This window comes from Neoarius graeffei, chromosome 6 (assembly GCF_027579695.1).
Source record: "Neoarius graeffei isolate fNeoGra1 chromosome 6, fNeoGra1.pri, whole genome shotgun sequence".
NCBI lineage: Eukaryota > Metazoa > Chordata > Actinopteri > Siluriformes > Ariidae > Neoarius > Neoarius graeffei.
This window is the reverse complement of record NC_083574.1, coordinates 40,172,746-40,196,907: the sequence shown is the minus strand read 5'-3', so window position 1 is coordinate 40,196,907 and position 24,162 is coordinate 40,172,746. Positions and strand designations below refer to the sequence as shown.

General features: G+C 41.9%; 2 protein-coding genes across 7 annotated transcripts in view; one reads left to right on the top strand and one right to left on the bottom strand.

Annotated features, from left to right (window-relative positions):
* grm3 (glutamate receptor, metabotropic 3) overlaps positions 1 to 24,162 on the bottom strand; it is an 81,397-nt gene that overhangs the window by 5,256 nt on the left and 51,979 nt on the right. The window contains exon 3 of the mRNA XM_060923642.1: positions 3,634 to 4,709. Coding sequence (XP_060779625.1) covers positions 3,634 to 4,709 — 1,076 coding nt within the window. The remainder of the gene's footprint in view (positions 1 to 3,633; positions 4,710 to 24,162) is intronic.
* elapor2a (endosome-lysosome associated apoptosis and autophagy regulator family member 2a) overlaps positions 1 to 24,162 on the top strand; it is a 150,955-nt gene that overhangs the window by 89,646 nt on the left and 37,147 nt on the right. For 3 of the 6 annotated variants that reach the window (XR_009654886.1, XR_009654882.1, XR_009654885.1), the window contains 2 exons: positions 1,945 to 2,309; positions 2,928 to 5,587. The exons of 1 other annotated variant lie outside the window; for it this stretch is intronic. The gene's annotated coding sequence lies outside the window, so the exon portion shown is untranslated. Of the gene's footprint in view, positions 1 to 149; positions 182 to 1,944; positions 2,310 to 2,927; positions 5,588 to 24,162 lie in introns of those variants that run through there. 2 more of the 6 variants (XR_009654883.1, XR_009654884.1) reach the window with 2 other exon arrangements.

Genomic DNA, 24,162 nt, shown 5'->3' with positions numbered 1-24,162 from the left:
TGAAGTGGAATAGGGGGAGCTGAACTGAACAGTGAGAGTGATTGAGTGAACATGGGGGATAATTACAATGGTAGTTAGCACTGTGGCTGCATAAATAGTGTTTGATTAGATGTTATTTGGACATCTTCCAGTAATTTTCTTCCCTGAAGGTTTAGATTTTCCCTTCTACTGCCTCCCTGCCAATCTTTCCTGGATTACAGGCATGACTGATGAAGAATAGATAAGAAATGAGGACACTGAAATGCAACAAAGGATTTCCCCTTCAATGATGACCTCAAAGAAAACCCTATTAGCAAGCTAAGAACCCCTTATCATTCAAATGACCCTTAAGGAACCCTATTTTCTATGATTGTGAAGGAACCTTGGTATGTAGAGGTACCCGGTTTTCTAGGAGTGTAGAAGGTTTCCCCTTGAAATATGGTCTCAAGTAGAACCATGTTAGAAATTTAAGGTGGTTGACAAAGTACGGACAAGTCACGGACTACGGATTCATGGAAATATAAAAAAGGATACAAAATACAGAGTGGTTACAGATTTTAACATGGATGCATCACAGATGTTAGCAATTTACAGATTGGTCATGGATGTTTCAGTATATTACAGATTGGTTACGGATTTCATACGGATGATGTATTAGGGATGGTTAATTTTACGAATGTTGCTATGAGTCTACGGAATAATGACACGGACGCTATAAAGATTATCTCCATGTTGATATCATCTGCCGATGGTAGCCACATTATAGCAGTAGAAGCGCCAGCTAAAGTCGAGCCAATACTAACTAATCAGCAGATGAGTCTTTCGATAAGAGATGTGGAACATCAAATAATATACACAGAACACAACTCTGAAATGCCATTTTTGCCAAAAGGGGATGAAGTTTACTTATTTCACCTGAAGACTGCATTCATATGTTTACTTTATTAATTTACTATTTACTTTCAACTATTTGTATTTCATGTAAAATATCGCATATCCATGAACAAAAGCTCCATGCTTTGTATTATGTTTTTTATTTTCTGTGAATTCAAGTGAGATAAAGCTACGTAATTTACTTATGAAATAAAACTTTACTGCACATGTAGGATACCAAAATATGGATTTATGTTTAATCGTACAAAATGCAGGAAATGGTTCCATCCGTGATGCCAGAATTGTAAACTCAGTAATAAATAAATAAATAAATAAATAAATCTGGAATAATTAAATGTTTGGACTGCCGAAGTTCATTATAAAAATATTTTACCTGCATTTGTATGTTTACTTTATTAATTTACGATTTAATTTGAACTATTTATGTTTCACGGAAAATATCATGCATCCGTGAATAAACGATCCGTGCTTTGTACTATATATTTTTTTATTTTCCGTGAATCTATGTTCCGTGACTTGTCTGTATTTTGTAAACAGGTGAAATTTAAGAACCTTTACCATCTCCAAAGAACCACTGAGGAATCCTATATTCAAAGAGTTTGGAGTAACCCTGTTTTCAAAAAACAGAGAGGTTTTGTCCTTCTAATATCATGCCAAGTAGACCCCTTTTAGAAATCTAAGAACCCTTAACCATCTAAAGAACTGGTGAAGAATCCTATTTTCTAAGGTTGTAAAGAATCCTTTTATCTAAGAGTACGAAGGAAATCTGTTTTCTCAGATTGTGGATGCTTCCACATAAAGGTAAAACAGGGTCCTACTTGAAACCACCTTTTAATGGGAACCCAGAGTTTCTCCACGCTCTAATAAAACAGGGTTCCTCAACAGGTCTTTGGATGATTAAGAGTTTGTAGCTTTGTAAAGCGATTAACCAGGAAATTTTGAAATTACGGGGTTTTGAAATGTCATTATTATACATTAATACAAGATGTTCTAGATGAAAAAAATTAAGCAGACTTTAGCTTAAAAAACATGTTAAAGTTGTAACATCAGTCCGTTGGGCCATTCCTTCAGGTGGCCATACTGGATTAGTCAGATACATGGATGTATTAGGAGACGGAAACGGTGGTGGTGCTGCGTGACGCAGGATTCCGCACGTCTTCCTCATTCCGTCCTGCATCCAAGATGTTTGGCCGAGTGGCTTCATCAATCAAAGCAAGAAAACTTTACTCCCGGAAAAAGCAGCAAATTGTGCAGTGAACATTTTACAGAAGATTGTTTTGTGGAGGACTTGGATGAAAAAAATCAGTGGGAAGAAGCAAGACACGAGACAGAAACGACAACTAAAGCCAGACGTGATCCCGACTTTGTTTCACCACAAAACACCGACAGCACGACAGCATACCGTGTCATGCATCAAACGGATGGAAGATAAGCAGGTAAATATATTTTTTTAAATAAACAGGCAATAAACTAGCCACTACTTTATTTTGATTCCTTTTATAATACTGCATTGCCATAATTTTTGTAGAGAAATGCAAACAAATTGACCGAGAAGTCACACTAGACTATATTATTATACTATAGTCTAGTATAGCATGCACTTATACACCTCCGCTGTACTCGTGGAAAATGACATCATGCACGATGGATTTATGGCGGCCTCCCTGACAAAAAATAGTCCCATCTATTTTCATCACTTTAGTGGTTATTTTGTTAAGAACAAATTCAACATGCAGCTTTTTTTTAAATAAAGGACAGACATAAATATTGACTTTTAGCTCAATTTGCGAGATATTTTCTTTAACAGGGTTTTACTTGAGATCATCTTTATAGGAAGAAACCTCCTTTGTAAGAGTGTGGATGCTTTCATATTGAAGGGAATAAAGGTGTGGTATGTGTTTCAGTTTATATTTAGTTTGAGTACCCTACTGAACACATGGCATAATAGCAAGAGCAAGACACTATACGTGTCTTTGCCCTTTGTCTCAGCTCTTGATAGTGGAATTGGTATTCCTTCACTTGCCTTGTTCCTCTCTGTCTTGTCTTTTTCTCAGCCTGGTCATACCTCTCCAGTTTCACAATGGTTCTACAGGCGTCAGCACTCTGTGTTACAACTCTGTGTCTCAGAGGACTAGACCCTCTTACAGAAATGCTCTTTCCCCCACTTCATTGACTGCAGCCTTGAAAGACCTACAGAACAGTCTGAGCAGACTGAGAAACATCCTGCTCACATCAGCAGGTCATGTGTCTATACAGCAATGCGGAGTTAGAGAGCGTGACTTCTGACTGTGTATGCAATCCATATGATACACGACTAATTATCTGGGAAATGCTGATGAGCTTCATTGCTTGCAATCAACTAATATTCGTTATGAAGTGCTGACTGATTCTGTGCTATGTTTATTGGGGATTTATATATCTCTCTACATTTATTCAGCTAATTCCTTCCATGCATCCTTTGGACATCCTGTGATGTTATGTTATTGTTTATTGACATTGTTGACCTATGCTTTGGAAGTACAGTTCATTCATTCATTCATTCATCTACAGTAACTTGTTAGTTGTGGTGGAGCCTATCCCAGGAACTCTGAGCATGAATGGGATACACCCTAGATGGTATGGCAGTCCATCACAGGGCAATTGGCAATCCAATTTTCTGACAATTTCAATAGCTCCATTTCATTTTTTTAAACTCACTGCAACTCAGTAATATTTAAATCAATTCAGTTCATCCCTTTTCAGTCTACAGTTAGCACATACCCTGTAGTCACTAGACGTGACATAGAAGATGGGCAGGAAGGCAAGCCAGATGATACAAGTGGTATACATGGTGAAGCCGATGAACTTGGCCTCATTGAAGTTCTCAGGGCACTTCCGAGTCTTGAAGGCGTAGACAGTGCAGAGCACCACCAGAACAACATCGTAGCTAAGTGACAATAGCATGCTGGAATCCCGTACATTGCATTTCAGAATGACTGTCTGACGCTTCTCAGGCAGGGTGAAGCGCCGAGTACCAGGCACCTCCAGCAGCAGCCACATGGACACAAGCAGAAGCTGGACAGAGATGAGTGCCAGGCAGATGAAGACCTGTGAGCTAGGGCTGATAAATCGTGGCCGCTGTACACCACCATCTTTCACACCATTGAAGATGCGGGCGATGCGGTTGGTCTTCGTCAGCAATGCCGAGTAGCAGACTGCAAATGAGGTTCCAAGGCCAAGACGCCGCAAAGCACACACGGCTGGTGAGGGCTTGGCGATGAAGACAAAAGTCATGGAGTAGGACATGAGGACTCCGAGAAGGAGGATGTAGCATAGCTCCCGGCCAGAGGCCTTGACCAGTGGTGTTTCGTTATGGCGGATAAAAACAGCGAAGACCAGTAAAGTACAAATAAAGCCCACACAAGCAATAGACACAGGCCCAATAGCCCAGGCATCCTCCCACATGATGTAGTCCTCAGGCAAGTCATAGCAACCACTCAGGTCTGCCCGAGGCCACTGGCCCAGAGCACAGGGTGCGCAAGTGAATTCATCTGGCAGATATTCATAGGGCTCGCAAGGGGTGCAGATCCAGCAACAGTACTCGCCTGCTTGCATCTTCTTCATCTCATTTGGAGCACATGGGTCACTGCATTGAGAGGTGGGAACACCTGTTCCACGTGGCCAGCCAACCAGGTACTCATTAAGAGACAGCGTTTCTGCCCATTCACCAACATGGATGTAGCCAAACCGGTCGTTACCTGGAATTCGCTGATAGTTGAAGATATTGTATCGGCCCATGCCATCTCCATATTGATCAAACTTTACCATGTTTTCTGAGCCAGGAGGGGAGAATGGAGCTACACAGAGAGAGAGAGAGAGAGAGAGAGAGAGAGAGAGAGAAATTGAGCAACAGGAAGAATAATAGAATGGAAACATTAGGACATAGAACTAAATTGGATACCAACCATAAATGTAACTACAAGACTGTTAAAGAAAGAGAAAAGACTGTTAGTTTAGAGTTTCTATTTTGTATGCTTCTTTATTCACAAACAAAAAGAATCACCACAATAAGCAAAATGTGTACTTCTGTGTCCAATACTGACTTCAATTATAATCAGTAAGCGTTACAACATGGCTGCAGGCATCTAAAGCAATTAAACAGTAGGCTGCTAAAACCATAGGGGAGCATAAAGAACCCCCATGGTTACACATTCTAAACAAAATGCCAGTATACTGAAATAGAACTTACTATAAACAGCACCATCAGCCTGTGAGAGCAAAGGCATTCATGGTATAAAGGGTTTGCGATAGACTTTACAAGTTCTTTCACTGGGTTTGACTTTATATGCCATTTGGCTTACATGGTTTATGAATTCTCTCCTGGTCTTGACACCCACACAATGCCACACACAAAGGTAAGAAGTAACATTTTTTTAATAGTTATAGTATAATAGAAGTACAAACAACATAAAACCCAATTACACAAACTAAGTAGGATGCTAGAACATTGACTAGGATGATCAGTGAACATATCCAGGTTTGCTAACATTAGCCAGATGTTGTACAGCACAGGAACTCCGCCCAAATCTGCACCCCTACTTTGTAGTCAAGTCCAAAAAGATATTTAACAATTATTCCACGAAATCGAGTCGTACATGAGGGTCATTCTACAGAAACGTCCACTTTTCTGTCCCTAGACTTAACAGGGCAGTTGCTTTAAAAAAAAAAAATGTAAATTTAGGGATTTGTTTATATTTTAAGACAAAACAATATGATATTTGAACAATTATAACTTTTTGAACCACTAATGAGTCATTATTTCTTTTTAATCATTTTAGTGTTTTCCCAAGTATGCCCAAAAATGCCCGTCCCCATTGTCATGCTGTGAAATTAAGGGCTTTATTTTTTAATGAAAAACATATACTTTATTAGCTCAACTGCAGTTATGTGTCCATACACGTCTAATGTATCACACAAATTATGAAAAAACACAATATTGCAATTAAATATTATAAAATGTTATAAAATGCATCATAAATGTGCACATCCCCTGGATTCACGTCACTGGTGTTACTGTATGACAAAAGACTATTATTTTGACATACAATGACATGGTGAAGACATCACACGAAGTCTTTTCACTTCCTTTCTGAAGATCAATGAAGACAGACACATGGTAAGGTCAATGCCATTTTTCATTTTTTATAAATTTTAATAATTAACCCTAAGATTTCCGTTGAAGCTTCACAGCAAGTCACTGGTATGACCTACTTTAATCTTTGGGAGATGAACATCTCATCTCATCTCATTAACTCTAGCCGCTTTATCCTGTTCTACAGGGTCGCAGGCAAGCTGGAGCCTATCCCAGCTGACTACGGGCGAAAGGCGGGGTACACCCTGGACAAGTCGCCAGGTCATCACAGGGCTGACACATAGACACAGACAACCATTCACACTCACATCTACGGTCAATTTAGAGTCACCAGTTAACCTAACCTGCATGTCTTTGGACTGTGGGGGAAACCGGAGCACCAGGAGGAAACCCACGCGGACACGGGGAGAACATGCAAACTCTGCACAGAAAGGCCCTCGCCGGCCACGGGGCTCGAACCCAGACCTTCTTGCTGTGAGGCGGCAGCACTAACCACTACACCACTGTGCCGCCCCGGAGATGAACATGGAAGAATAAAATTTGATTAAATTATATATAATTCAATGAGTAATTCATGAATGTCAACATGTGGTTTGATTCCCTGTGGCAGCCATCTTGTAAAATAGAGTTTTTATGACAGTTGTCACTGGTGTTACCGTCACTGGTGTTACAATCCTGATGGGTAACACCAGTGACTATGATGCCTATGTGCAGATAATCTTTGTTCATTTTCAAATTCATATTCATTATTGAGTTGATGTGCATATAATATTATTTAGATTTCAAGATAATAACATCTTGTATCACTGTCAATCCCTCTTTGGACAGCTATGGCTAAGCTGAGTGCAGCTGAGAAGCAGAGGCGTTACAGAGAGCGTAGGGATGCTGACCCTCAACGCAGACAGGAATACTTGCAAAAAAGGAAAGAGAGCTATGCCAGAGACATTGATACAGGAAAGAGGAAGCGAATCAGTGAGCTAACTGAAAGGAATAAGAGAGTTCAGCGTAAGGAATGGAGGATTCGCCAGCAAAGGTGCAGGGAAAGATCTAGGACCAATGGACAGAACAGAGCATGTTGCTCATGTTATTGTCTGCAGGAAGTTGCCCTTGTACCTTTGGAAGAAGCAATCAGTCATCTGAGGAACGAGTTCAGGCCTACTGTCATTGGACCTCACCACTGTGGTCAGTGGTGTGTTGTCCAGTATGATAACACCCCTTACCCTGGCATCATTCTGCAGGTAGAGGAAGGCAGTGTGCAAGTGAAATGCATGCACTCCAATGGAGTTAATATGTTCTACTGGCCAAGCCCCAGAGATGACGTGACCTGGTACGAGGATGGCCAGATCATGTGCCTCATTCCAGAACCCCTGGCACTGAATCGGTGCTCAGTTCAAATTGAAAAAAAGTTCTGGGAGTTCATCAAGGAACAGCTGCTGTAATAATATTAATTTATACACATAATCAGTTAACACAAGTTCATTATTTGAACTTTTAGTAGTTTCCAAATGCATCTTTCCAAGTGCAGTTATTTTAAGTCTTGCCAATGAGTTTGTTTGATTAACGTTTGTGTCACGTTTACAGACTGCAAGTGGAGTTGAAACTTGTAAACTTTTGCATATAATATTATACTTAAGTTTTATACTTACTTTTTTACTGTTTATATTGTTCCATGAAACATTTTGGATGTAATGCCTCATTATTGTTTAGAACTCCAGATAGTTTGATCTTATGAATGTCACTGGTGTCACCTTATGTCACTGGTGTCACCGTGTGCATTTTTGGGAACATCAGGTTAAAATACGGCAAATTTGTCATGGTAGGGATTTTGAATCAGTTTAATTTTCCTGTACTCAACAGTTCACATTTACAATATTTCATTATTACTTCATCTTAACTGTTTTCAATTACATTTTCATTTTTAAAGTAAATACACGGTTACAAAACTGAAGAAATATCGTTCGAACACAGTTGTAACAAACATTTTGAAAATAAATAAAATAATAATCTCTTGATAATTTGCCTCATCATTTTTGTACAGTTACTGTGATTGTATGTGTAAAAGAAGTTAAGAAATAATATTTAATAAAAGTTGATTTTATTCCAAATGAGGTCAGGTAACACCAGTGACAAATAAATGGTATATGAAATCTTGAAATAATTATACAAAAAAGGCAAAAAGCCATTAAGGTGTACCTTAGGTATGTTCTTATAGCCAATTAGTACAGTAATAATGTAGTATAATTTTAAAGACTTAAAGAAGAAAGTTATTTTCAGACATTGTGACATGTCAAAAGTGGACGTTTTTGTAGAATGACCCATGAGCTGATAGCCGACAAGGTGCAAAGCGCCAAGTTGGCTATAAGCCATGTATGACGAGATTGAATTCAATAAATTCAACAAATTCAATAAATAAAAACTTTATACAAAACGTCCAACAAAATCAATTCCGCTTAGTGGACACGTAACAAATTGCATACATGTGTAATTTTAATGCTTAAAGATGAAGAATGTAAACAAACCGGCGAAACACAGTAGTAATTTGTGAAAAATGCTATAATAACAAATCTTGAAAAATGAAAAAAGATATGCTCTTACCATCAAATACTTTTATTACATATTTTTGGGGTTTTGTTTTCGAACAGAGTTTTTACAACCCCGATTCCAAAAAAATTGGGACAAAGTACAAATTGTAAATAAAAATGGAATGCAATAATTTACAAATCTCAAAAACTGATATTGTATTCACAATAGAACATAGACAACATATCAAATGTCGAAAGTGAGACATTTTGAAATTTCATGCCAAATATTGGCTCATTTGAAATTTCATGACAGCAACGAATCTCAAAAAAGTTGGGACAGGGGCAATAAGAGGCTGGAAAAGTTAAAGGTACAAAAAAGGAACAGCTGGAGGACCAAATTGCAACTCATTAGGTCAATTGGTGGCGGCACGGTGGTGTAGTGGTTAGCGCTGTCGCCTCACAGCAAGAAGGTCCGGGTTCGAGCCCCGGGGCCAGCGAGGGCCTTTCTGTGCAGAGTTTGCATGTTCTCCCCGTGTCCGCGTGGGTTTCCTCCGGGTGCTCCGGTTTCCCCCACAGTCCAAAGACATGCAGGTTAGGTTAACTGGTGACTCTAAATTGACCGTAGGTGTGAATGTGAGTGTGAATGGATGTCTGTGTCTATGTGTCAGCCCTGTGATGACCTGGCGACTTGTCCAGGGTGTACCCCGCCTTTCGCCCGTAGTCAGCTGGGATAGGCTCCAGCTTGCCTGCGACCCTGTAGGACAGGATAAAGCGGCTAGAGATAATGAGATGAGATGAGATGAGGTCAAATGGCAATAGGTCATTAACATGACTGGGTATAAAAAGAGCATCTTGGAGTGGCAGTGGCTCTCAGAAGTAAAGATGGGAAGAGGATCACCAATCCCCCTAATTCTGCGCTGACAAATAGTGGAGCAATATCAGAAAGGAGTTCGACAGTGTAAACTTGCAAAGAGTTTGAACATATCATCATCTACAGTGCATAATATCATCAAAAGATTCAGAGAATCTGGAAGAATCTCTGTGCGTAAGGGTCAAGGCCGGAAAACCATACTGGGTGCCCGTGATCTTCGGGCCCTTAGACAGCACTGCATCACATACAGGCATGCTTCTGTATTGGAAATCACAAAATGGGCTCAGGAATATTTCCAGAGAACATTATCTGTGAACACAATTCACCGTGCCATCCGCCGTTGCCAGCTAAACTCTATAGTTCAAAGAAGAAGCCGTATCTAAACATGATCCAGAAGCGCAGACGTCTTCTCTGGGCCAAGGCTCATTTCAAATGGACTGTGGCAAAGTGGAAAACTGTTCTGTGGTCAGACGAATCAAAATTTGAAGTTCTTTATGGGACGTAAAGAACAGGGACGCCGTGTCATTCGGACTAAAGAGGAGAAGGACGACCCGAGTTGTTATCAGCGCTCAGTTCAGAAGCCTGCATCTCTGATGGTATGGGGTTGCATTAGTGCGTGTGGCATGGGCAGCTTACACATCTGGAAAGGCACCATCAATGCTGAAAGGTATATCCAGGAAGAAGGGTCCGGGTACTGAACTGGCCAGCCTGCAGTCCAGATCTTTCACCCATAGAAAACATTTGGTGCATCATAAAATGGAAGATACGACAAAAAAGACCTAAGACAGTTGAGCAACGAGAATCCTACATTAGACAAGAATGGGTTAACATTCCTATCCCTAAACTTGAGCAACTTGTCTCCTCAGTCCCCAGACGTTTACAGACTGTTGTAAAGAGAAAAGGGGATGTCTCACAGTGGTAAACATGGCCTTGTCCAAACTTTTTTGAGATGTGTTGTTGTCATGAAATTTAAAATCACCTAATTTTTCTCTTTAAATGATACATTTTCTCAGTTTAAACATTTGATATGTCATCTATGTTCTATTCTGAATAAAATATGGAATTTTGAAACTTCCACATCATTGCATTCTGTTTTTATTTACAATTTGTACTTTGTCCCAACTTTTTTGGAATCGGGGTTATATTTTGTCGTCGGTTGGTTCAGCAAAACACTCCGCCATTTTGTTTTTCTCTACTCACAGTATATGAGCTGATAGCCTCGTAGTAGAGTAGCCAATCAGAGCGCATGATTGCTCATATCCAGTGAATGTGTATAGAATAATGCAGAATATTCATGAATTTTTACAACTGAATGGAATAGGTAGCATCTATTCTGAAGTGATCATGACTATGCCCTTCTCCCTTTGAAGGCTAATTAATAAATGCACTAAGCAACAACAACAAAAACAACAACAACAAACATCCCCACATTGCCACCCATTTCAGAAGCTGATGTTCACCTGCTAATTTACAGAGGCAAATAAATACAAATGCATAAACTCTGAGCTGTTAGCCAACACTTGGAAAAACCCAAGGGTAGAAATGGCAATATTGTTAGCATGCTCTTTGAATTATCTCTGACAGTTCTTCAACCTCAGCTGCATCACTCATAATTGGTCTCAACTAGAGATGTGCACTCAGACAATTTTTTTTGTTTCTACCTGCCATTTTATAATGCATTTAGTTGGTTTTACTTTACAAAATATAAGCAAACTAGCATCCTAATTTAAACCAGTTTGACCCTGACTTAATTTAATTTGACCTTAATTTAAACCAGTTTCAAACAGGCAGTCTCACAAGCTTCACATCTGACAGCTAAAGCCGTCCTGTGAGTTCATGGTGCATACCTTTACTCTTAAACAGATGTGTACACTGTACCTTTCTGACAAGCTTTCTAAAAAACCCACCAAAAAACTAACACCTTGAATAGGGCACCTTCAATTTCATCTGTATTTGTATCTGTATAGAACATCATCTGTTCAATCTGAATGAGGTATTCGCATTTGGTTACACCACTATTGGGTTTAATTTTGGGCCTGAGGTGATTAATAGCTTTAAGCAATTCATCTTGTAGTTACCATAATTCTAATTTAACATGAATAGATTATTAGTGCTATGTTGCATTACATTAATAGAATTTAGCAGACATGGGTGGCACGGTGGTGTAGTGGTTAGCACTGTCACCTCACAGCAAGAAGGTTCTGGGTTCGAGCCCAATGGCTGATGGGGGCCTTTCTGTGTGGAGTTTGCATGTTCTCCCCGTGTCTGTGTGGGTTTCCTCCGGGTGCTCCGGTTTCCCCCACAGTCCAAAGACATGCAGGTTAGGCTAACTGGTGGCAGAGGTGGACAAAGTACCCAATTTCATTACTTAAGTCAAAGTACAGATCCCACTGGTCAAATGTTACTCTGATACAAGTGAAAGTTGTACAGTCACATTTTTACTTAAGTTAAAGTACTGAAGTGCTTGCGTTTAAAAATACTTAAGTATTAAATGTACATTTTCTGTCAATGCATTGTTGTATTATTGCCACAACGCTTACCAAACCTAATGCCTCTGAAGCAACCGACTGGATTCACTGACTAACTTGTAGAACCTGTAGAATAAATGCCTGGTAGAATGTTACAAAATGAAACACAACTGAACTGAAAAAGAGCCAGTCATTTTCATTTTTTTTAATTGTATTTTTATTTTATTGCATTTTTATTTTTATTTTTATTTTTTATCCTCCCCACTCCCAGAAAGCAGCATGGTAGTGTTCTGACCCAGCTCTGGCAGTGTGTGCACACATGTACAGTGCCTTGCAAAAGTATTCATACCCCTTGAAATTTTTCACATTTTTCCACCTTACAACCACGAACTTAAAAGTTTTTTATTGAGATTTTATGTGATAGACCAACACAGAGTAGCACATAATTGTGAAGTGAAACGAAAATGATAAATGGTCTCCAAAATTTTAAACAAATAAAAATCTGAAAAAATGTGGTGTGCATTAGTATTCAGCCCCCTGTCCTCTGATACCTCTAAATACAATCCAGTGCAATCAATTGCCTTCAGAAGTCATCTAATTAGTTAATAGAGTCCTACTGTGTGTAATTTACTCTCAGCATAAATACACTTGTTCTGTGAAGGCCTCGGTGGTTTGTTAGAGAACACTGAAGAGCAAAACAGCATCTTGAAGATCAAAGAACTCACCAGATAGGTCAGGGATAAAGTTCTGGAGAAGTTTAAAGCACGGTTAGGTTATAAAAAAAATCCCAAGCTCTGAACATCTCAAGAAGCACTGTTCAATCCATCATTCAAAAATGGAAAAAGTATGGCAGAACTGCAAACCTACCAAGACATGGCCGTCCACCTAAACTGACAGAGCGAGCAAGGAGAGCACTGGTCAGAGAAGCAGCCAAGAGGCCCATGATCACTCTGGAGGAGCTGCAGAAACCCACAGCTCAGAATCTGTGCACAGGACAACTATAAGTCGTACACTCCACAAATCTGGCCTGTTTGGAAGAGTGGCAAGAAGAAAGCCATTGTTGAAAGACAGGCATAAGAAGTCCCGTTTGCAGTTTGCCAGAAGCCATGTAGGGGACACAGCAAACATGTGGAAGAAGTTGAACTTTTTGGCCTAAATGCAAAGCGCTATGTGTGGCGGAAAACTAACACTGCTCATCACCCTGCACACACCATCCCCACTGTGAAACATGGTGGTGGCAGCATCATGCTATGGGGATGCTTTTCTTCAGCAGGGACAGGGAAGCTGGTCAGAGTTGATGGGAAGATGGATGGAGCTACCGTAAATACAGGGTAATCCTGGAAGAAAACCTGTTGGAGGCTGCAAAAGACTTGAGACTGGGAAGGAGATTCACCTTCCAGCAAGACAGTGACCCTAAACATACAGCCAGAGCTACAATGCAATGGTTTAGATCAAAGAATATTCATGTGTTAGAATGGCCCCGTCAAAGTCCAGACCTAAATCCCATTGAGCATCTGTGGCAAGACTTGAAAATTGCTGTTCACAGATGCTCCATCCAATCCATCCAATTTTGCAAAGAAGAATGGGCAAAAATTTCAGTGTCTAGATGTGCAAAGCTGGTAGAGACATACCACAAAAGACTTGCAGCTGTAATTGCAGCAAAAGGTGGCTCTACAAAGTATTGACGCAGGGGGGCTGAATACTAATGGACACCACATTTTTCAGATTTTTATTTGTTTCAAATTTTGAAGACCATTTATCATTTTCGTTTCACTTCACAATTACGTGCTACTCTGTGTTGGTCTATCACATAAAATCTCAATAAAAAAAACTTTTAAGTTCATGGTTGTAAGATGGAAAAATGTGAAAAATTTCAAGGGGTATGAATACTTTTTCAAGGCACTGTATGTGTATATTAATCAGGAAGACAGTGGAACAGCTGTAAATGCAGCTTGCTCAGAAAATAAGAATGACAATCCAACCTGATGAAAACCCAGGTCCACACCTCGAGCTTAATAACTGCCCAACAGCAACACTGTTTTAAGCACGATGAAAAAAAATATGCAAAACCATCATCTGACATCAAAACAAAAAATTCCAACAATTTGTTGTGACTGACTACTACAATACTATCCATCTCACAGGTCTCGTGTGTGTGTGTGTGTGTGTGTGTGTGTATGCACACGCAAGTGTATGTATTCATACACATATGAGTTTGCCTGTGGATTCATGGTGGTTTAATGTTAGGCTAGCTAGTCAGTGAAGCTCCACCTGACATGCTAGCAAAGTCTTTTCAAATTCGTAATCATATTGGCTAGCTAACATTACTAGAAAAGAAAGATTTCTACATTTTGTTTATTTGGCAAGATTATGCTAAAACATTTCTGAAAGCACTTCAGATAAGTTAATGTTATTCATGTTAGCGTAACTCCGTTTTTACGTGCTAGCTAACAGTGTCTAAGTTAACTAGCTATGTATTAACATTAGCCGTGGACAAGGATATAGCAACTTGGCGGGCAAATCCATAGAAAGTCATTTGACTAACCAGACTGCATAGCTATTGCAACATTATCGCTAGCTTTAAAAACAGACAACTTCACTGCAAGCTTTCTCTTGGAATAAAATGTTTACATCCCTCAGTATGCTTCCACAGGTCAGACGGCAAGTTTTTGTAGGCTGTGATGTGGTTTGTTTTAGGCAAACAAAGCAAAAATTTAAAATGAAACGACTCTTTATCCGCTGATCACCATCTGTGTTTACATCCCTCTGAAGGCAGCCGCAGCCGCTGCATGTGAGAGGATTCACTCTGTCACAGCAAGGCTGCAGACACAGCACCCTGAGGCATTTATCATCATTTCTGGGGACTTTAATCATGCTACTTTGGACTCTACTTTGGCTGCTTTTTACCAGGCTGTGGATTGTCCAACTAGGAACAACAGGACAATTGACTTGCTGTATGCTAATGTGAGGGATGCATACAGAGTCACACCCGTCCCCCCACCAGGGAAGTCTGACCACAACCTGGTTCTTCTCCAGCTGAAGTACACCCCCCTGGTTCAAAGGCAGCCTGCAACAACTAGCTCCATCAGGAGGTGGTCCCCTGAAATGGAAGATGCCCTCAGAGACTGCTATGACATCACGGACTGGGATGTGCTGCTTAGCCCATACTGTGAGGACAGAGAGGGGCTGACACACTGTCTGACAGATTACCTCAACTTCTGTGCAGATGTGGTCTCCCCCGCTAAGACTGTACGGTGTTACCCTAATAACAAGCCATGGGTAACACAGGAAGTCAAAGCTGTCCTCAACAGGAAGAAGGCCGCCTTCAGGAGCAGGGATAGGGAGGTGATGAAAGCAGCACAACAGGAGGTGAAACACTGCATGAGGGAAGTTAAGGACAGCTACAGGAGAAAGGTGGAGCAGAAGCTGAAGGAGAACAGCATGAGGGAGGTCTGGGAAGGTGTGAAAACCATCACAGGCCACAATACAAAGACCAGAGTCATTGAGGGGACAGTGGAGAGGGCGAACGAGTTGAATTACTTCGTCAATCGGTTCAACCAGCCCACGTCCCCCCCCACCCTCTCCCTCACTGCAGCCATCTCTCCTTCTTCCCTCAACACACCTCCCCCCAGTCATCACAGCAGCCCCCACCTCAACACAGACTCCTCTATGCATTACTGCAGACCAGGTCAGAGGTCAACTGAGGAAGCTTCACACCAGGAAAGCACCAGGCCCGGACAAGGTGTGTCCACGACTACTGAAGACCTGTGCTGCTGAACTGGGTGAACCACTCCAACGCATCTTCAACCTCAGCCTGCAGCTGGGGAGAGTGCCAATCCTCTGGAAGACATCATGTTTCGTTCCAGTTCCCAAAAAGAATCGGCCCAGCGAGCTGAACGACTTCTGACCGGTGGCGCTCACTTCACATCTGATGAAGAAGTTGGAGCGGCTCTTCTTCAGCCTCCTCAGACCCCAGGTACAACATGCCCAGGACAGTCTGCAGTTTGCGTACCGGGCAGGTGTTGGTATGGAAGATGCCATCCTCTACCTGCTACACCGAGCCCACTCACATCTGGATAAGGGAAATGGCACAGTGAGGATCCTCTTCTTGGACTTCTCGAGTGCCTTCAACACCATCCAGCCCCTATTGCTTCAGGACAAACTGAACAGAATGCGAGTGGACCCCTGCCTGGTGACCTGGATCTCTAGCTACCTCACTGACAGGCTGCAGTACGTCAGGCTGAAGGACATCATGTCTGACACTGTAATTAGCAGCACTGGAGCACACCAGGGCATGGTGCTGGCCCCTCTTCTCTTCACCCTGTACACTGCGGACTTCTGCTACAACTCGGAGCTGTGTCACATTCAGAAGTTTGCTGATGACACAGCCATTGTTGGGTGTATCAGTGACAACAGAGAGGAGGAGTATAGGAGCCTGGTGAGGGACTTTGCTGTGTGGTGCAAAAGGAACCATCTGCAGCTCAACACCTTGAAGACCAAGGAGCTGGTCATTGACTTTGGGAGGTCCAGACCAAGGTCACGACCAGTTCTGATCGAGGGAGTCAAGGTGGAGGCTGTGGATTCCTACAAGTACCTCGGGCTGTGGCTGGACAACAAGCTGGACTGGACTTGCAACACCAATCACTTATACAGGAAGGGACAGAGCAGGCTATACTTCCTTAGGAGGCTGCAGTCCTTTAACATCTGCAGGAAACTCCTGTGGATGTTCTATCAGTCTGTGGTCGCCAGTGTCCTGTTTTACACCATGGTGTGGTGGGGGGGCAGCACATCCAAGAAGGACACATCCAGGCTGGACAAACTGATCAGGCGGGCCAGCTCTGTGGTCGGCATGAAGCTGGACTCTCTGGTGACGGTGGCAGAGAAGAGGTCTATGGACAAACTATTGAACATCATGGACGATGCCAGTCACCCTCTGCACACCGTCATCAGCAACCAGAGGAGCCTGTTCAGTGACAGAATGCTCCTTCCCAAGTGCAGGACGAACAGACTCAAAAACTCCTTTGTCCCTCATGCCATCAGACTGTACAACTCCTCTCTGGGGGGGAGGAGGGGTAACAGGAGGACAGAGGACGGGAAGGAGCAGTAGCCTAGCCTAACAATAAGCAATACCGGACAATGTGCAATATAATGTGCAATATAAAGTGCAATATCTTTCCTGCTGGGGCGGCATGGTGGTGTAGTGTTTAGCGCTGTCGCCTCACAGCAAGAAGGTCCGGGTTCGAGCCCCATGGCCAGCGAGGGCCTTTCTGTGTGGAGTTTGCATGTTCTCCCCGTGTCTGTGTGGGTTTCCTCCTGGTGCTCCGGTTTCACACACAATCCAAAGACATGCAGGTTAGGTTAACTGGTGACTCTAAATTGACCGTAGGTGTGAATGTGAGTGTGAATGGTTGTCTGTGTCTATGTGTCAGCCCTGTGATGACCTGGCGACTTGTCCAGGGTGTGCCCCGCCTTTCGCCCGTAGTCAGCTGGGATAGGCTCCAGCTTGCCTGCGACCCTGTAGAACAGGATAAAGTGGCTACAGATAATGAGATGAGATGAGATCTTTCCTGCTCCCCCCCCACACACGCTTACCCTAACTCCACTTCTCCCCCCTTCCCCCCTCCCCCGTTCCTCTCTTCCCCATATCTTATTCTTTTATATTTGTATATGTAAATACTTAATTTATTTTAATTTATCTAGAAGTTTTTCTCTATTTCTTTTTTCTGTTTTTCTGTAATGATGCTGCTGGAATCTTAATTTCCCTGAGGGAACCTTCCCAAAGGGATCAATAAAGTTTAATCTAATCTAATCTAATCTAATCTAATCTAATCTAATCTAATCTAATCTAATCTAATCTAATCTAATCTAATCCTTTCAGAAAACTGAAACATGGGTTCTAGCTATGGCCATGGGTGCGTGCATTCTCCAGAAGAACCGTCTCCTTCCATTCTGCCATCAACTGATCGTGTTAAATAATGCTGCTGAGAAATCATTGACCTTGATTTTATACAGTCTATGGACATGACGTGACCCTAGTGATTACTGATCGGTTGTCTCAGGGTCATCTGCAAAAAAACCCGATCACGTTTAAGAAAAGAAAAGAACATTCACTTTCAAAACTACTTCATATTAATGAGTAACAAGGACCTTGATAGAAATGTAGTGGAGTGAAAAGTACGATATTTGCCTTTCAAATGTAGTGAAGTTAAAGTTATAAGTTACCAAAAAAAAAAAAAATACTCAAGTAAAGTACAGATACTCAAAATGTGTACTTAAAGGAGATATGCAGAGCCTTTATTTTTAAATACATTTCTGAGTGGCTAGTATTTCCATCCTTGACTCTTGTATGCTGCATAAATGGGAATAAAAACTATATATTTTCGAGAGTTAAAATCAACCGCAAAGTTGGGATTCGACCTGCCCCGCTGAGCCAGCCAGCCCTGAGCGCGTGACATCACAGCGGTAACCGGTTTTAAGGTCGAGGCCTTTGACAGCTATAGACCAAAGTCATATAAATAAAAATTTATGGTGAAAGTAAGAAATACCGTTACCGACTCGCTCACCTTCATTGATTGTGGGTTGACTCTCATTAAAACAGGATAGGTGTTATAACTTATGCAACACACATGTACATGCATGCATTTTCACTGATAAAACGTAAAAGGCTAATTAAATAATCAGATGAACTGAGACAATCACATTCTGAAGCAAATTAAATAATCTTATACCGGTAACTTAAACACACAATACAAGTTACATGTATTAATCTAAATGCAGGTAAACAACGTGTTTTTTTATCCAAATGAGAGTCTGTGCTTACCCGTCTGTGTTCTCGCTTCTTGAAGGCTGACCTTGTGGCTGATTGTTTTGAAACAATCTGACTTTAATTCACTTCATTCATTTCTCCGTTCATTCGCTTCTTCCACGTAAGGGCGAGATGGCAGCAATATCCAGTTTAGAAATCAGATGGCTGCTCCACTCATTCACTTTTCTTCATACTGTGTATTCCGCCATTACTTGAGCCCCGTGGCCGGCGAGGGCCTTTCTGTGTGGAGTTTGCATGTTCTCCCCGTGTCTGCGTGGGTTTCCTCCGGGTGCTCCGGTTTCCCCCACAGTCCAAAGACATGCAGGTTAGGTTAACTGGTGACTCTAAATTGACCATAGGTGTGAATGTGAATGGTTGTCTGTGTCTATGGTGGGGTTTACATTAGACCGTATCAGCAGATCATCAGATTAACGTTTTTAAAACGATTCACGTGCACACAGCAACGCCAATACACAATTCACGTGCACACAGCAACGCCAATACACGGATATGCTCGGCTCCGCAGGCATCCTGCGCTCCACATCACTCCGCCCTGAACAGCGAGTGCCCTCTGGAGGGTGCGCACTCTGGCCCTGCGCAGCTCACAGAGCGCGCGAGTGAAGCGCACGAGCAGTGATTCAGGACTGAGCCGCTGTGTGTGTGATCCCAGTGCATATCAGGCATGCGCGTCACTTACCACTTGCAAGTGGAAGGATGGCAAGCCTAAAGACAATCATAACTACACAATGGGCAGTATTTGCATCAGTATTTGCAGTATTTTCATACTTTTATACTCTTTAATGAAAGGTGATACAAGGCGGAAGTCCGCGCCGTTTTTCAGCAGTCGCGTCACATGACCAACGCCAGCGAATCAGGAAGGTGGATGTCACAGTGACGTTGTCCAATGACGACACCAGCTAGAGCTCAGCACAGCGTATCCGCGTATTCTCAATGTTTACACAGCACCGGACCAGACACGATCTGGATTGAATACGTGGACCCTGGCAGATTCCCGTTTCCCGGGTTTCCAGGCGTTTTAATGTAAATGGACAGTGCATCCGCGAAGAAAACGAGACAGATACGGTCTAATGTAAACTTGGCCTATGTGTCAGCCCTGTGATGACCTGGCGACTTGTCCAGGGTGTACCCCGCCTTTCGCCCGTAGTCAGCTGGGATAGGCTCCAGCTTGCCTGCGACCCTGTAGAAGGATAAAGCGGCTACAGATAATGAGATGAGATGAGATGTAGATCAATAGTTGATATTTCAATCTAGTGGAGAAAAGGGATATGCTGGAAAATCACACGCCATGAAAAAAGGCAAATTGTTCAAGAAGTGTTGCATCCGAGTCTGTCAAATATTTCTGTAGTGTACTTAGTGGGTCAAAGGAGTGTAAAACCTCAGTTCATATGATGATTATGTACAATGCGAGAAAAATCTTTGTCATACGGTGTAATATGTGAGAAACATGGACGTGAGTGCATTGAATGGCGCGTAACGCTGGTCTCAGGAAAGTCCCTGTGTGATTTATCACCACAAGCATAATTGCTCTGAGGGGAATGATAACTCGTCAGATAGGGAAAAGAGGTTAGATATTATGAACCCCATCCATCATGATGATAATATCAACATGAGCACTCAGACACACATGCATGTACTGTACGAATGTCCGCAATGTGCGTGAACATGCACACATACACGCTTTCTGACACTACATACTCCAGGAATGCAAGAATACATTCCTGACATTTCAGCACTTCATCTTTCTGGAACAAATTAACCTTTAGTTTATTTGTTCATCTCATTTTACATCATCAACACTTAGCATTAATCTTTATACTCAGCAGACGCTCCACACGCCCTCAGATTAAGTAATCAGTGTCTGGTAACAGGATAATTACCTTTAATAAAATTACTCACGACAAACACAAATTGCAGTTAATCAGCTTGCACTGAGGCTCCAAGGGAAGTGAACATTTTGTAAAGCATCAAAAGCTACTTAATACAGGGCAAGACAAAACAAAGGGGATTTACTTTCCTATTTATCTCAATAATGTTTTCTGATTAAAGTATAATAAGCGTATTATCAGGTTAGCAAGTGAAACTTTATATACAGTTGACTGCAAACATTTGCATATCCTTGATAAAATGCAGACGGAAAAGAAATTAATTTACCTAATTTACAGACATTTAATGCAGTAGGTTTCACAGACCATTTATTGAAGTTTCTTAATTATCACTCAGAAAAACACAAGACTTAAGAATTATAAGCCCCTGACTTTTTTTTTGAAATGTTATTAATATCCCATTGAATCTGTATGCTTTACACCAAAAGTTTGCTTAAATGTAAGCTATAAACATTGTTTTTTACATCATCAACCAACAACTTAGAAACAGAATCACTAAACATATCCATCCATCCATCCATCCATCCATCCATCCATCCATTATCTGTAGCCGCTTTATCCTGTTCTACAGGGTCGCAGGCAAGCTGGAGCCTATCCCAGCTGACTACGGGCGAAAGGCGGGGTACACCCTGGACAAGTCGCCAGGTCATCACAGGGCTGACACATATGGCCCTTTTCCACTACCCTTTTTCAGCTCACTTCAGCTCGCTTCAGCTCACTTCAGCCCGACACGGCTCGCGTTTCAACTATCTAAGAACAGCACGACTCAGCTCGCTTCAGCCCTGCTCAGCTCCCAAAATTCGCATGGTTTTGGAGTGGGGCTGAAGCGAGCCAAACCGAGCCGAGTGAGGCTGGGGGCGTGGGGAGACACTCCCCTGTGCACTGATTGGTGAGGAGGAGTGTCCTCACACGCCCACACACGCCCCGCGAGCACGCTGGGATCTGTAAACACCGTAAACCTGGAAGAAGGAGAATTACGAATTATGAGAATTATGAAGCCTTATGCGCCTCGCCTCATCTATACGCTCTTGCCAGTATCTGTTGGCGTTGTCGGCGACAACAAGCCACAGCACCAAGACCAGCAGCACTAACGACTCCATGTCCTCCATGTTTATTGTTTACTCTCCGGGTTGTGAGACTACCGCTTAAAAGGTCACTGATGTCACTGTTTTCGCCGCCTAACAACATCACCTGACGTCCACCCACTTTCGCTAACTCCACCCAATGTGTCCACCCACTTCCAGCCAGCACGGTTCAGCGCGATTGTAGTCGAAATGCAACTCTAACAGCCCCACTCAGCTCGACTCAGCCCAACTCAGCACGGCACGGCTCAGCCCAACTCAGCCACGTTGGTAGTGGAAAAGCAGCAATAGACACAGACAACCATTCACACTCACATTCACACCTACGGTCAATTTAGAGCCACCAGTTAACCTAATCTGCATGTCTTTGGACTGTAGGGGAAACCGGAGCACCCGGAGGAAACCCACACAGACACGGGGAGAACATGCAAACTCCACACAGAAAGGCCCTCGCCGGCCACGGGGCTCAAACCCGGACCTTCTTGCTGTGAGGCAACAGTGCTAATCACTACACCACCATATCACAGATACTGCTATGTAAACATTATTGTTCTATGCACATTCACTGGATATGAGCAATCACGCGCTCTGATTGACTACTCTACTGCTACGATATCAGCTCATATACCATGAGTAGAGAAAAACAAAATGGCGGAACGTGTTGCTGAACCAACCGAGGATGAAATAAAAAACTACTTGAAAAAAACCACAAAAAAATACAAAAAAAAAAAAAAGCAACAAAATATGGAACAAGTGTTGGCAGGCAAAACAAACCTTGCCCGGTAGCACTTATGATGAATATGAAGGAAGATATCGTGAAAAAAATAGGTACCCTATGGGTACATGTGGCTACTGCTTATAAATAAAATAGTTTTCTGATACCATGTCCATACAGTAAATACAGCATTTATATTGACTCTATGAGGCAGTAGCCACAAAAATGAAGCGTAACCCAAAAATGAACAGTTTGAAAATCACAGAAGTAAAATATACCAAGTGTCTGTACTTTATATTATTCTACTCTTACCTCTTCCAGTTTTTGAAACTGAAACCTCCGAACCGAGGCTGACATACACACGCTGTTGCCATGACCCAAACTCTTATTTCCCGGAAATGGCCCGGCGCTAGAGCTCAGTGGAACGCACTTTCCCTCTGTAATAAGCATAAACATGTCTGAAAGTGATTTCTTTAGTCTAGTCCATTTATTATGAATGGTGAACCGAATTGTATACACTCACCAGTCATTTTAATTGAAGCACATGTATGCGCATGCGCAGTGCACGACTGTTACACTCTTACAGCATGATGACGTAGTGACTATAGATGACATATAGATGACTGGCGCCTCTATATGAGGCATTAGCCACAACAAAAATGATTTTGACCTTTTTGGTGACCTTGACCGGATGACCCTCAAAATGTTGGAGGTTCTATTTGAAACCAATGGCCATCTCTCCTGAAAGTTTCATGAAGACTGATCCAGCCGTTTTCCCGTAATATTGTTAACAAAAAAACAAAGAAAGAAAGAAAGAAAGAAAGAAAGAAAGAAAGAAAGAAAGAAAGAAAGAAAGAAAGAAAGAAACCTGACTGAAAACAATACCTCACCCCCTGGTGGACCCCATCCCGGGCAAGGTAATAAAAGTATTTGGTGGTAAGAACGTATTTTTTCTTTAATTTTTCAAGAATTATTATTATAGTATTTTCCACAAATTGCCCCTGTCGTTTCGCTGGTTTGTTTACATCCTAAGTGGAATTGATTTTGTCGGACGTTTTGTACAAAGTTTTATTTATCAACTTTGCAAAAAATAAAAATAATCATCTGTTTCTCAAAATCCAGTGAATGTGGATAGAATAAAACAGTTATTCCACTCAAGCTCGTCGTACATGGCTTATAGCCAACTTGGCGCTACGTACCGTACACTACCGTTCAAAAGTTTGGGGTCACTTTGAAATTTCCTTATTTCTCAAAGAAAAGCACTGTCCTTTTCAATGAAGATCACTTTAAACTAATCAGAAATCCACTCTATACATTGCTAATGTGGTAAATGACTATTCTAGCTGCAAATGTCTGGTTTTTGGTGCAATATCTCCATAGGTGTATAGAGGCCCATTTCCAGCAACTCTCACTCCAGTGTTCTAATGGTATAATGTGTTTGCTCATTGCCTCAGAAGGCTAATGGATGATTAGAAAACCCTTGTACAATCATGTTAGCACAGCTGAAAACAGTTGAGCTCTTTAGAGAAGCTATAAAACTGACCTTCCTTTGAGCAGATTGAGGGTGTTTTCACACCTGGTCCCCTTTAAAGGAACCAGACTCAGTCCTCTTTAAGTGGACCAAAAAGTGGACCAACAGAAAAAGAACTCAGTTATTTTTGTGTTCACACTGTGAATTTATTACAAAGAGGACTGGGTTCTCTTTCTGGTCCAGTTAAGCTTTGATGGGGCCTCAGTCCTCTTTCTGTTCACACCAGGTCCTCTAGAGCCCTCAGACCCCCAGTGCATGGA